The sequence below is a fragment of the Trichomycterus rosablanca genome, chromosome 10, assembly GCF_030014385.1.
Source record: "Trichomycterus rosablanca isolate fTriRos1 chromosome 10, fTriRos1.hap1, whole genome shotgun sequence".
NCBI classification, from domain to species: domain Eukaryota; kingdom Metazoa; phylum Chordata; class Actinopteri; order Siluriformes; family Trichomycteridae; genus Trichomycterus; species Trichomycterus rosablanca.
The window spans coordinates 20,717,403-20,730,733 of NC_085997.1; the positions used below are offsets into that span (position 1 = coordinate 20,717,403).

The window sequence follows — 13,331 nt, forward strand, 5'->3', positions numbered from 1 at the left end:
ACGTCATTCAGCTGCGAGGACCCTGGAGAGGCGTCCGAAATCAGCTGCGAAAACACTGGAGAAACGTCATTCAGCTGCGAGGACCCTGGAGAGGCGTCCGAAGTCAGCTGCGAAAACACTAGAGAAACGCCACTCAGCTGTGAGGACCCTGGAGAGGCGTCCGGGGTTAGCTGCGAAAACACTAGAGAAATGTCATTCAGCTGTGAGGACCCTGGAGAGGCGTCCGAAGTCACTTGGGAAAACACTGGAGAAACGTCATTCAGCTGTGAGGACCCTGGAGAGGCGTCCGAAATCAGCTGCGAAAACACTGGAGAAACGTCATACAGCTGCGAGGACCCTGGAGAGGCGTCCGAAGTCAACTGCGAAAACACTGGAGAAACATCACTCAGCTGCGAGGACCCTGGAGAGGCGTCCGAAGTCAGCTGCGAAAACACTGGAGAAACGTCATACAGCTGCGAGGACCCTGGAGAGGCGTCCGAAGTCAACTGCGAAAACACTGGAGAAACATCACTCAGCTGCGAGGACCCTGGAGAGGCGTCCGAAGTCAGCTGCGAAAACACTGGAGAAACGTCATACAGCTGCGAGGACCCTGGAGAGGCGTCCGAAGTCAGCTGCGAAAACACTGGAGAAACGTCATACAGCTGCGAGGACCCTGGAGAGGCGTCCGAAGTCAACTGCGAAAACACTGGAGAAACGTCATTCAGCTGCGAGGACCCTGGAGAGGCGTCCGAAGTCAGCTGCGAAAACACTGGAGAAACGTCATACAGCTGCGAGGACCCTGGAGAGGCGTCCGGGGTTAGCTGCGAAAACACTAGAGAAACATCACTCAGCTGTGAGGACCCTGGAGAGGCGTCCGAAGTCACTTGGGAAAACACTGGAGAAATGTCATTCAGCTGTGAGGACCCTGGAGAGGCGTCCGGGGTTAGCTGCGAAAACACTAGAGAAACATCACTCAGCTGTGAGGACCCTGGAGAGGCGTCCGAAGTCAGCTGCAAAAATCCTTGAGAAACTCCTTGAAACAACGGTGAGGACCCTGGAGAGGTGTCCGAAGTCACTTGCGAAAACACTGGAGAAACGTCACTCAGCTGCGAGGACCCTGGAGAGGTTGGACTCAGCTGTGAAAACACTGGAGAGGCGTCCGAAATCAGCTGCTTGGACCCTGGATATGCGTCAGAAGTCAGCTGTCTGGACCCTGGAGAAACTGGACTCAGCTGCAAAAACACTGGAGAACGTAAAGCTACCCAAACAGGCAGGATACAGTCATAAACTTTCCTCACAAACGCCTTGGACTGACCACGAGTCACGGAAACAGACGGACCTGGCAAAGGACTCACCCGAACCACATCTGCAGTGGGCACTGGGGAAAATTTAGGTTCCCCAGCAGGCACTGGATGCCGGGCATTAGCTACAGTGGGCGCTTTGCCGCGTGGAGCGTCACCAATGTGTACAGGAGGTTGGGAAAACCTCCCTACACCAAACCCGTAAGGGTTTCTACCAGAAAATTTGACTCTCATGAGGCCCTCAAACTCCTTAACCGTGTTCAGCTCAGATCCCCTTTCAGACCAAAGCTTTCTAGCCCACTCAAGAGCCTCACCACTCAGCCGAGACATCATAAACATTACCTTTTGTGTTTCAGTGGGCTGAGGGTCCATAAGGTGCTGCAGATAGAGATAGCACTGCATCAGAAATCTTTCACCACTAGAGTCTTTTCCATCATAAGGATCTGGCCTACAGATAGGGATGGTTTGAGGAAACCTCAAGGAGTCAAATTCTGGGAACAACATCTCGCTGTGTCCCTTTTAAGGAGAACTATTATGTCACGGGGGCCTACGGCTAGACAAAAAGGGCGGGACACAAACGCAGAGATGTAAACTAAATAAATGATATTTATTAATAACAACAGACAAGACCAACAAAGCAGGGCTAAACAAAACTAAACACAGCTAACTAAACATAAACTAAGCATACGGCTAGTAACCTAAACTAAGTACACGGCTAGTAACATAAACTAAACACAAAGCTAAACACATGGCTAGCAACATAAACTAAGTACACGGCTAGAAACCTAAGCTAAACACAAATCTAAACACAAATCTAAACACAAAGACCAAAACAGAGTTCCACACCATAACCCAGTTCTGAAGAATAGTTCTCAGTGTCCTTTGAGAAGCTGCCTCCCTTTATAGGGAGCAGCTGGAGCTAATTAGCCCCGAAGATCCAATCAGGAACGGGGCGTGGCAGGAGACAGTGTGCTCATGGAGAGGGGGGCGTGGCACCTCAGGAGCACAAGAGCACACAGAGGCTGTCAGCGTTACAATTGCAGTAGGGTTATTTACTTGGTAAATTGTTAAAAAAATAAAAAGATAAGAAAAAACACGTGCCTATATTAGGTACAAGTTTATAATTTTACAATGTGTTTTAAACATTCCAATAAATTTTCTTACAATGCAATATTGTTATTGTATATCAACTAAGCAATACAGCCAAAAACTACCATATAAATGCAAAAATCTAATTACAAAGGAGGGCGGTGGGTAGCACTGTAGCCTCACAGCAAGAAGGTCCTGGGTTCGATCCCCAGGTGGGGCAATCCGGGTCCTTTCTGTGGGGAGTTTGCATGTTCTCCCTGTGTCTTCGTGGGTTTTCTCCGGGAGCTCCGGTTTCCTCCCACAGTCCAAAAACATGCAAGTGAGGTAAATTGGAGATACAAAATTGTCCATGACTGTGTTCGACATTAAACTTGTGAACTGATGAATCTTGTGTAACCAATTACTACCTGTTCTGTCATGAATGTAACCAACGTGTAAAACATGATGTTAAAATCCTAATAAATAAAAAAATTACGAAGGAAATAAAGTAAAAATTAAAATGAAACAATTTATATAAAGCCAGCAATAGAAAATGTAAATGCAATTATGTACAGTACATACAATATTTTCAGCATATATCAGTATATGCTGACTACAGTATAGTGTTTCAAAGGTTGTCTCAGGGGTTAGCTGGTGCTCAGCTGGCATAGCAGTCTATTATGCTAGTCCACCACCTGGAGAACCTGGCTTTAAGTGTCAGTGGTGCCAAAGGCTCGGTTGGGTGCTCTGCTGACACAATTGGCCTATAATCTTTTTACATTCAGTCCACCGCTCGGGTTTGAGTCTCAGTGGTGCCACTGGCCTGATCGGTCACTCTCCACATATGGCAGTATCTGAGAGAGAAAAGGCTGAGTGGAATGTCACTTCATAACAAATCATGCCGTCTGGTGAAGGTGGGGATTACCCATAGGAATAGCATGAATGATAAGCAATAGTACACATTAGACACTGATATTACTGTAGGCCACAGTGTTTTATCTTGTCTGTTATACTGAAAAACAATGTTATTCATTCTGACATTTGGTCTAAATAAACTTTTACACCTTATTCAAACATAAAAACGTGTTATATTAGATTAGATTATATTTTTATTTATTTATTTTATTTCAGCATTATTTTTTTTTAGATATATTCATTTTATATTTTTGGCTTCTAGCAGACACTTTTATTCAAAGTAACTTAGAATTGTGACAGAGCACAATCTAAGAAGATTGTGAGTTTAGAGCCTTTTGAAGGACCTTTTGAAGGGCACACAGTAACACCCTGGACGGGGCGCCAGTCCATCGCAGGGCAGACACATATACACATACACACACCCATTCACCTATAGGGCAATTCAGTGTCTCCAATTAACCTGACTGCATGTTATTGGACTGTGGGAGGAAACCAGAGCTCCCGGAGGGAACCCATGCAGACACGGGAAAAACATGCAAACTCCACACAGAAAGGATCCTGATCGGCCCGCCTGGGGATCGAACCCAGGACCTTCTTGCTGTGAGGCGACAGTGCTACCCACCGAGCCACCGTGATTTTAGTCAGGCTTCAACCAGTGATCTTTATAAAACTACTCTGGTACCAAAACCACTGAGCTACCACTGCCCATCACTAGTAGGGCCATTCTGGGCAGCTGTGTAGTTTGCCAGTGTCTAAACAGCCTATGTAATAGATTTACTTTGCAAAAAACAGGTTATTTGCGGAAAAGTTACACTATTATGTTTGTCGGTGTCTTCTTTGCCTTGCTAAAATCAAATCAGACAGTAGTTGCAAAATAAATCAAATTCTGCATTTTATTTTAAGTAGCAAATCTGGTTTGGACCACATTCCAGTTGTTGATGTGTTTCCCAAGTTGTCATCTGTATATATCAGGAGAAATAATTAGATCAGATCTGTAACTCATAAGTTATTAATATCTCTTCTGCCTGGCATCAATGGCGTCTGATTGGGTATTTCTGTCACTTGAGAAAACATGGACTTGTGAGGACGAGCACACTTACATTTTATTAAACACATGCTAATAAGCTCAATGCTAATGTTTGCATACATTACTGCCTGTGAACTGAAACTTCAGTTGTTCTAATGGGTATTTTCCCATTGGCTAACAGTTACTTACTCAGTATCTCATGTCATGTTGTTTTTGGCAGTTCTGGAAAACTGTAAATACTGGACGTAAATGCCAGACTCCTCACAAATCATGACTAGAGCTGAGGTTTAAATCCAGGTCCCCAACCCCCTATGTTAAATTCTAAATTAAACTTAATACAGTATACTCTGTATACACTCTGAGGCCACAAGTATAAGGACCCCTGGCTCTTATCTTCTTAGGAAGATAAGGAGTTACCCCCAACAACACACTCACACACAGTTTTAGATTTTGTGTGTGTCTGTAAGGACCAAATTTGAGATACTGATGTTTTAACTTGTTAGCAAATAATGTTTTATGATTTAATTAGGTTGATGGGGCAGCATGGTGACTTAGTGGGTAGCACTGTCACCTCACAGCAAGAAGGCCCTGGGTTTGATTCCCAGGTAGAACGGTCTGTGTCCCTTCTGTGTGGAGTTTGCATGGTCTCCCCGTGTCTGTGTGGGTTTTCTCAAACAGTCCAAATACATGCACATGAGATGAATTGGAGATACAAAATTGTCCATGACTGTGTTTAACATTAAAGACTTGAACTGATGAATCTTGTATAACCAATAATTACCTGTCCTGTCATGAATGTAACCAAAGTGTGAAAAACATGATGTTAAAATCCTAATAAATAAATAAATTAGGTTGATGAGGGTTTTGAGGCACCAGAGTTCCAGAGTCATGCTGGAACTAAAAAGGGCCATTTCCAGACTATTGCCACTAAACTGACAGCATATCATTTGTGTACACCTGTTAGAACTGGGTGTGTCTAATGCCAAGTTTTCACTACACGACTTTCCAAGTCGTCAGATCGCTGTACTGTTCACACTACACGACTGGATCTCTTGCAATCAGGAGTCTTTTAAGTCGTTATGTATTTCACACTACACGACTGATCGGCGATAGGGGGTCACACACTACACTATCACCGGGAGGAATCGCAGGTGAGCCTATCTGGTCTCCCAAACTACGTTTTGTCACGAAAACACATGCGAGAAGTGATGAGGGGTTTAACGATACCACGTCCAAAAATGTACGTCAACAAGAAGCGAGCGATCAAAGTTGTTTGTGCGCTGATGTGCAGCGTTAACTCAAGGAGAAAAAATAAATGAATATGAGTGGATTTGGCTACGTGACAGGGATTGTCTGTTCTGTAGTGAGTTGGAGGTTAATAAATATTTTTTGCAATGCATTGTTGGTATTATGGTTTGGCGTGGACAATAAGATCACAAAATACTGTAAAGCTTGTGTGTGTGCCAATGTATTCTGATAGAAACTATATAATACCCCTGTCCCACGTTTTTACAATTCCTTCCCAGGGTTTCCCCTCACCCCGTATCCTGCATTCTCATTGGCTGTAGTTCGACATAGCACTCGCTGCCACTCGCAATCTGCTCGAAACACCTTTCACACTACCCGATTTTGAGTCGACGACTGGTCCAGATATTTAATATGCTAGATATTTTTCTCGAGCCGCTCGGATCGAGTCGTTGAACAGTTCACACATAGCAATCGAGAGCCGAGTTTCGATCCCCAAGTGAAGCTGAGTTGCTTCCGTGCTGCCACATCTAGCGGCAACCAGTCGGCGAGCGAAAATCAGGGCAAATATCGTGTAGTGTGAACTACGCATAAAGCACCTGGACTCAAAAATTAGGTGGAATATTTACATATTTTTGACCTTGTAGTGTATGTCTAAGGTCTGTGTTGTGCACAATGGCAGCAATGTCTTAAATATTCTGACAGCTAATGTAAAAATGTATTGAAATTACAATAGCACAGGATGATGCAATCCTTAAATGGAAACATAGGCCTCTAAATTTAGCCTGTCGACATCCTGATGTGACTGCAGGAAAAAAAAAAAATAATAATAATTAAGTAAAAATGGCACCCAATTATATCCTGCAGTCAGCTGTAATTACTCTAATCATAAAACAGTGGTTTACAATGGTTTCTGTCCCTCTAACATAATGTTCCTTTTCAGTTTCTTAAAGCACAATACTCATATTGGTGAAATACACTATATTGCCAAAAGTATTCACTCACCCATTCAATCACTTCCATGGCAACAGGTGTATAAAACCAAGCACCTAGACATGGAGGCTGCTTCTACAAACATTTGTGAAAGAATGGGTCGCTCTCAGAAGCTCAGTGAATTCCAGCGTGGTATCGTGATAGGACGCCACCTGTGCAACAAGTCCAGTTGTGAAATTTCCTCACTACTAAATTTTCCACAGTCAACTGTCAGTGGTATTATAACAAAGTGGAAGTGATTGGGAATGACAGCAACTCAGCCACGAAGTGGTAGGCCACGTAAAATGACAGAGAGGGGTCAGCGGATGCTGAGTAAATCGCTACAGACCTCCAAAGTTCATGTGGCCTTCAGATTAGCTCAAGAACAGTGTGTAGAGAGCTTCATGGAATGGGTTTCCATGGCCGAGCAGCTGCATCCAAGCCTTACATCACCAAGCGCAATGCAAAGCATCGGATGCAGTGGTATAAAGCACGCCACCACTGGACTCTAGAGCTGGAGTGACGAATCGCGCTTTTCCATCTGGCAATACGATAGACGAGTCTGGGTTTTGGATGAATTAGACCGGAGACTGCGAGCCAGGCCTTCTCGTCCAACATCAGTGTCTGACCTCACAAATGCGCTTCTGAAAGAATGGTCAGATATTCCCATAAACACACTCCTAAACCTTGTGGAAAGCTTTCCCAGAAGAGTTGAAGCTGTTATAGCTGCAAAGGGTGGGCCGACATCATATTAAATGGGTTAGGAATGAGATGTCACTCAAGTTTATATGCGTGTGAAGGCAGACAAGCAAATACTTTTGGCAATATAGTGTATATAGAACACAAAGGACATAACGGTATTGTGAAATTATCTCTAAACCGCACGCTTCTTTCTAATGAGATGTGTGCAATTTAGATAGAGGCCACTTCAGGTAGCATCTTCAATCAAGATAAGCAGCATTGCAATCAGTTGGAAAGGAAGCAACTGCAAGTGACAGGTGCAAAATAAAGTTTTCTTTGTAAGTTTTTATGGCCAGGCTCAATTTGTTCTTGCATAATGCTTAAGTATACTGTATATTAAGCCTAAACGTGGGCATCTGCTACTGGGCACCTGATGTACAAACCTTATTTCTGAAATAGCTGGGACATTTTATAAAATGCAACTAAAACAAAAATCTGTTATTTCTTTATTCTTTTAACCATTTATTTTACAAAAATACTAAAAAAGTCTATGTTTTCACTGATCAACTTAATCATATTTTGTGAATATAAGCAACATTTGAAAAATAGGACAGGGGCAATATTTACATTTGCATTTAGCAGACCATCTTATCCAGAGCGACTTACAGAAGTGCTTCCATAGTAAACATTACCTTACTCTAGTGTAAGTAGACAACAGTCCAATAATACAAATCTGCTGAAACCCTGTTCAGGTACAGTCAAGTACATGTCAGCTTAAGTGCTTAGTAAAGAGGTGGGTTTTTAATCGTCTTTTAAAGACAGTGAGAGACTGAGATGTTCGGACAGACAACCAAAGCTCGTTTCACCACTTGGGCGCAAGTACAGAGAACAGCCTTGATGCCTGTCTTCCTTGAGTTCTGGGTGGAGGATCAAGTCGAGCAAGGTTGTGTGGTACAGAGCAGGGTTTTATTAAACCTGGAAGGTAGCTTGGGGCTGGTCCATTTTTGGCTTTGTAGGCGAGCATCAGTGTTTTAAACTGAATGCGTGCAGCTACAGGAAGCCAGTGAAGAGAACGCAGCAGGTTGGTTAAAAACCAGGCGAGAAGCTGCATTTTGGATGAGTTGCAAGATCAGATTAAGATTAAGTAATTTATAAAATATTTAAGTTACACTATAAGCATATGAACTGGTAAATGGTGAGGATATCAGGATTGGATATTCAATTATACTCAATTAGTTATTGAAAGCTAAGATGGGTCGTGTCTCACCACTGTTTGCCATACGTCATCATCAAATTGTCATTCAGTTTAAAAAGAACATTTATCATTACAAAATTGTAAATAATTTAAATAATACATTTACCATACATAATATTGTGAAAAAACTGAAGAAATCTGCCGCTCAGGTGGTGCAGCTGTAAAACACGCTAGCACACCAGAGCTGACATTTTGAACTCATCGTTTCGAAACTCAGCTCTGCCATCCGGCTGGGCTGGGCGGCTACATAAACTTGTTGTTCATACAGGGTGCAAGCCGGAGCAGGGACCTCATAACTGATGAAATTACGACCTCTGCTGACTGAGTGATTGCGTCAGGAATAATGCGTCGATCAGAGTGTGGCTCTCCGTACACAAACCTAATCCGCATATGAACTCGCCTCGTGCAGGTGAAAAGATAGAGTTGGCTACTGCACACGTGTCGGAGGGGACGTGTGTCAGTCTCGGCTCTCCTCAACCAGGGTGGAGAGCAACATCAGTAGAGATGAAGTATAATGCAATCGGGTAATCGGTACGACTAGATTGGGAGGAAAATTGGGAAAAATTTAAACAAACAACAAAAAAAGAAATCTCAGTTAGTCTAGGGCAAGGCTGGAAATCATTGTGAAATGTTCTTGACCACTGAGCCTTTGGATGGCATTGCATGAAAAATTGTCATGCTAATGTAATAAATATTTCCATGAGGTACTTTAGAAAACAGTTGTCACTTAACACAATATACCGCTGCATCTAAGAAATGCATCCTAAAACTCTGATACACTTAGAGAAACCCATACATCATTTTTTATTACGTTCCCTGCGCCCAAGCTCCTCTCAGTTAGATTGAAAGACTGTTTGCTTTGATAGGATAAGTCCATACTTCACCTTATCATTAGCAAAAAGTGCAAAAGCCAAAAGCTGTCATGGTATGAAGTGCATCAGTACCTACAGAATGGGTGGCTTGCACATGTTTGAAGGTACCATTTATGCAGATGTGTATATTAGGATATTAGAGTACATGAACTGCCACAAGCATGACAATGCCTTGTTCTGTATGCACTGTAACAGTGTGTATCACCAAAAAGTGCTAGTGCTTAACAGGTCTGCCTGCAGTCTAGCCCTGTCTCTTATTGAAAAGGAGACAGCATGCCCAGATTCTCCAGTTCAGCCCTATTTGGGACAGTGGTTGAGAGTTCAAATCTCAGCTATGCAATGCAGCCACTGTTAGGCCCTTTAGCAAGGCTTCTAACCCTGTCTGCTCCAGGGGCGCCGTACAATGGCTGACCCTGCGCTCTGACCCCAGCTTCCAAACAAGCTGGGATATGCGAAGAAACAATTACGTAAACAGTACGTCGTACTGTAAACGTGTTTATGTATATATGACAAATAAAGGCATTCTATTCTATTCTGTTCTTTAATGTAGAGCAGCTGAAGTATTGTTTCAAGCAAAAATGGGCAAATATCCACTTAAAAACGGTAACAATTAGTATTCTCAGTTCCCAAATGATTAAAAAGTGTAATTAATTGGAAAGGTAGCAAATGCTAAACTCATCTGTTCTAATGTCCCATGTGCCGCAGGCATCAAATTCTAAGTTTGCTTACATTTACAAAATACATTCAAGTTGATCAGTAAAAACATTGGAAATCTTTATACCCTGAAGTAACAAACAATAGATTCTGTTTTAATTTGTAAATTAGGTTTATTATGGCATTATAAGAAAGACATATAGAGTGTGATTATATAACACAATAGGAGCATGGAGCACTTCACACTAGAAATATTTGGTGGGAGGCTGAAATATACCGTGAATGGTGTTAGTCATTTCTGGGCATTTATATGGGTTTATTTTTTAATATGAGGGCTGTGATATGTGCTGCGAACCAGAAATTAGTTAAACCCTTTGATCTTAGCGATGTGGAGAATGCGAGCAGTACCGCAGACTTAGGATCTACAAAAATATAACCACAAAAAATATAATTTAGTTATGAGTATTGACTTGCAGATTTAAATCTAGTTAGATCTAGTTGAGATTTGTTGGTCTTTTATGGAACCACTGACACAGTTTCGTGTCTCTCTGAATTATCTAAATTATGTTTTTGACATTATGCTCTTACACCCACACGCTTCATGCACTGCTGTGGCCAAATGTATAATTTGAGACAGGGCCTTTGTATGTGTTTATACTACGCTGTGCATGACATGATTAGTACTTGTGTATCTGTAAGGCTGTGTTGGTTAGCTAGCTTTCATGAAAATACTGGGCAGTTGTAGCTGAGCAGATGTAGCTCAGCAGTTAAGGTACTAAACTAGTAATCAAGCCTCATCACTGCCAGGCTGCCACTGTTGGGCTCTTGAGCAAGGCCCTTAACCCACAATTGCCTAGACAAAATACTGTCACAGTACTGTAAGCCGCTTTGGATAAAAGTGTCTGCTAAATGCTGAAAATAAATATGTAAATGAAATACTGAAAATAATGTGGACAAGATTAGCACCAGGTAATTTTGTCAGCTTTTATTGTTATGCTAATGCCACAGACATTGCACCTTTGCTGCTTGTGCTAATATCGTTCTAACCATGTGCTGCATTTACTCCATTTTTGCTTTGATGCAGCCATACAAAATACACTCAAACACAGTAAAAGAAATGCTGTGTAATTTGTGCTACTTTTTATTATTATTAATTATTATTATAAATGTTTATTATTATTGATGTTACCACACCGCTCAAGCTAAGCACTGAACAAAGCAGCTGTTCATTGTTAATTTGAAATAGAATAAATAAATTTTTGAAAAACAAACTGAACATGTTGAGTTTAAAGGTAATGTTAAGTTTAAGGGTACAAATTTCTCGACGAAGCGCATTGATTTTCAAACATTTTGAGTTTAGGGGACGTTGAGTTGCAAGGTACCACTGTACAAATGTTTTATTTATGACGTTATTTTAACACCTAACCAGCCGTAATCACATCTTCACATTGTTGCCCACTATTGCCTTAATTGAATTTCCCGTTAATGTTTTATGTATACACCAATTCTGATTAGATCATTCTAAAGGTCATGTGAATATTCAATATCCTGTCAGCCTGTTTTATTAAACTAAAAAAAGTGAACAGAAAAAAGCTGACAGAGTTGGTGTAAAGCTCAGCACACTTACTGGTATTAATTTATAACAAATAGTCTCTCAGCTATTAAAATATGAAAATAAATAAATAATAGTGACTAAAATTAGACGTGTGGTAATAAAAGATCATGTAATTATATTGATTAAAATGTTTATTTCTTTTTTTGAAAACCTATATCACAGTGGTGCAGCAGGTACTTTGATTTGATCTTGGTTGCCTACAGTAAATAAATTAGTGAAGGTGTGATACCATTCAACAGACTGGCACTGTGTTCAGTGTGTATTTCTTTGTAGGCTCACTGTTTCTGAGTAAGCTCTGAACCGAGCTGCTTTATTCCTCCTGGGGCTGTCAGGAACATAAAATACCGTCTTTCAAATGACACATAATGACATAGAGTGCATAATATAATTTAAAACACCAATTTATTTGTCTTTCAGCTTCATTCTGATATGGACACGGAAGACGGAAATATAAAGTATGTCCTCACAGGAGATGGAGCAGGAACAGTTTTTGAAATTGATGAGAACTCTGGTGATATACATGCCACCAGAAGGTTGGACAGAGAGGAAAAATCGTCATATACTCTCAGTGCTAAAGCAGTCAACAAATCCTCCGGACATGTCCTGGAGAGGGCCTCGGACTTCATCATCAAAATCCACGATATCAACGATAACGAGCCAAAGTTCAGCAAGGACACTTATGTAGCCAGCGTGCCTGAGATGTCAAATGTTGGTGAGTTTTACTCTTTATATATTTGCATTTCTACTTTTTTGCAAGTATTGTTTCAGGCTTGCTGTTATGTGCTGAAGTAAAAGCAGTGGGTACATTTTATAATGAGCTTTTTGTTGATTCTGGGTACAGCATGATTTAGCACGTTCTGTGATGTTCTTAAAGTGTGAAGTACATCTTATTCAACTAGAAGTCATGCTTGAACAACCCTATTGAATTCCAAAATAAGCTTTCTCTTCTGCTTATTGTATGTTATTTTTTGAGTCAAAGAGTCTTTAAAACCCTCATAAAATTGTTTTTTTTTTAATGTACCAGTTATAATAATCATTGGTTTTTATATAAGTAGAATAGAGGAGGGTTTCTCAACTGGTTGGTCATAACCCAAAAGTGTGTTGCAATACCCTTATGGATCAACAATAATGATAATGATGATAATAATAATTCACATTGTATTTTGTCCATTTGTGTGGCATTTTATAGTATTTAACTTATAAACAACAATCAAAAGCAGTTAAGCAACACTTGGATAAGGCATAATGCTAAACATAGAGGTAAACTAAAAATGAGTCAATAGCATATAATTAGTAAAAAGTCCTATTTTATTATTATAATGTGCCAAAACCTGTTCAAATGTGTAAATAGTAACATCACTACATACATTGTTCTAGTCTTTATAATCCTTATTTTAATGGATGCCTTAAGCTAAAGAAAATAAGGTTTTGTATTTGTATTCGTTATATATACCGATCAGCCATAACATTAAAACCACCTCCTTGTTTCTAAACTCACTGTCCATTTTATCAGCTCCACTTACCATATAGAAGCATTTTGATTGTTTGTTTATTATGATTTTAACGTCATGTTTTACACTTTGGTTACATTAATGACAGGAACGGTAGTTACTCATTACACAAGATTCATCAGTTCACAAGGTTATAACAAACACAGTCTTGGACAATTTAGTGTCTCCAATTTACCTCACTTGCATGTCTTTGGACCCTCCTCTTTGGACTGTGGGAGGAAACCGGAGCACCCGGA

General features: G+C 40.9%; 1 protein-coding gene across 1 annotated transcript in view; it reads left to right on the plus strand.

The window, feature by feature from the left end:
- Positions 1–13,331, plus strand: part of LOC134321840 (cadherin-10) — a 67,885-nt gene that overhangs the window by 12,639 nt on the left and 41,915 nt on the right. Inside the window, exon 2 of the mRNA XM_063003678.1 lies at positions 12,002–12,296. Within this exon, the coding sequence (XP_062859748.1) occupies positions 12,002–12,296 (295 nt within the window). The remainder of the gene's footprint in view (positions 1–12,001; positions 12,297–13,331) is intronic.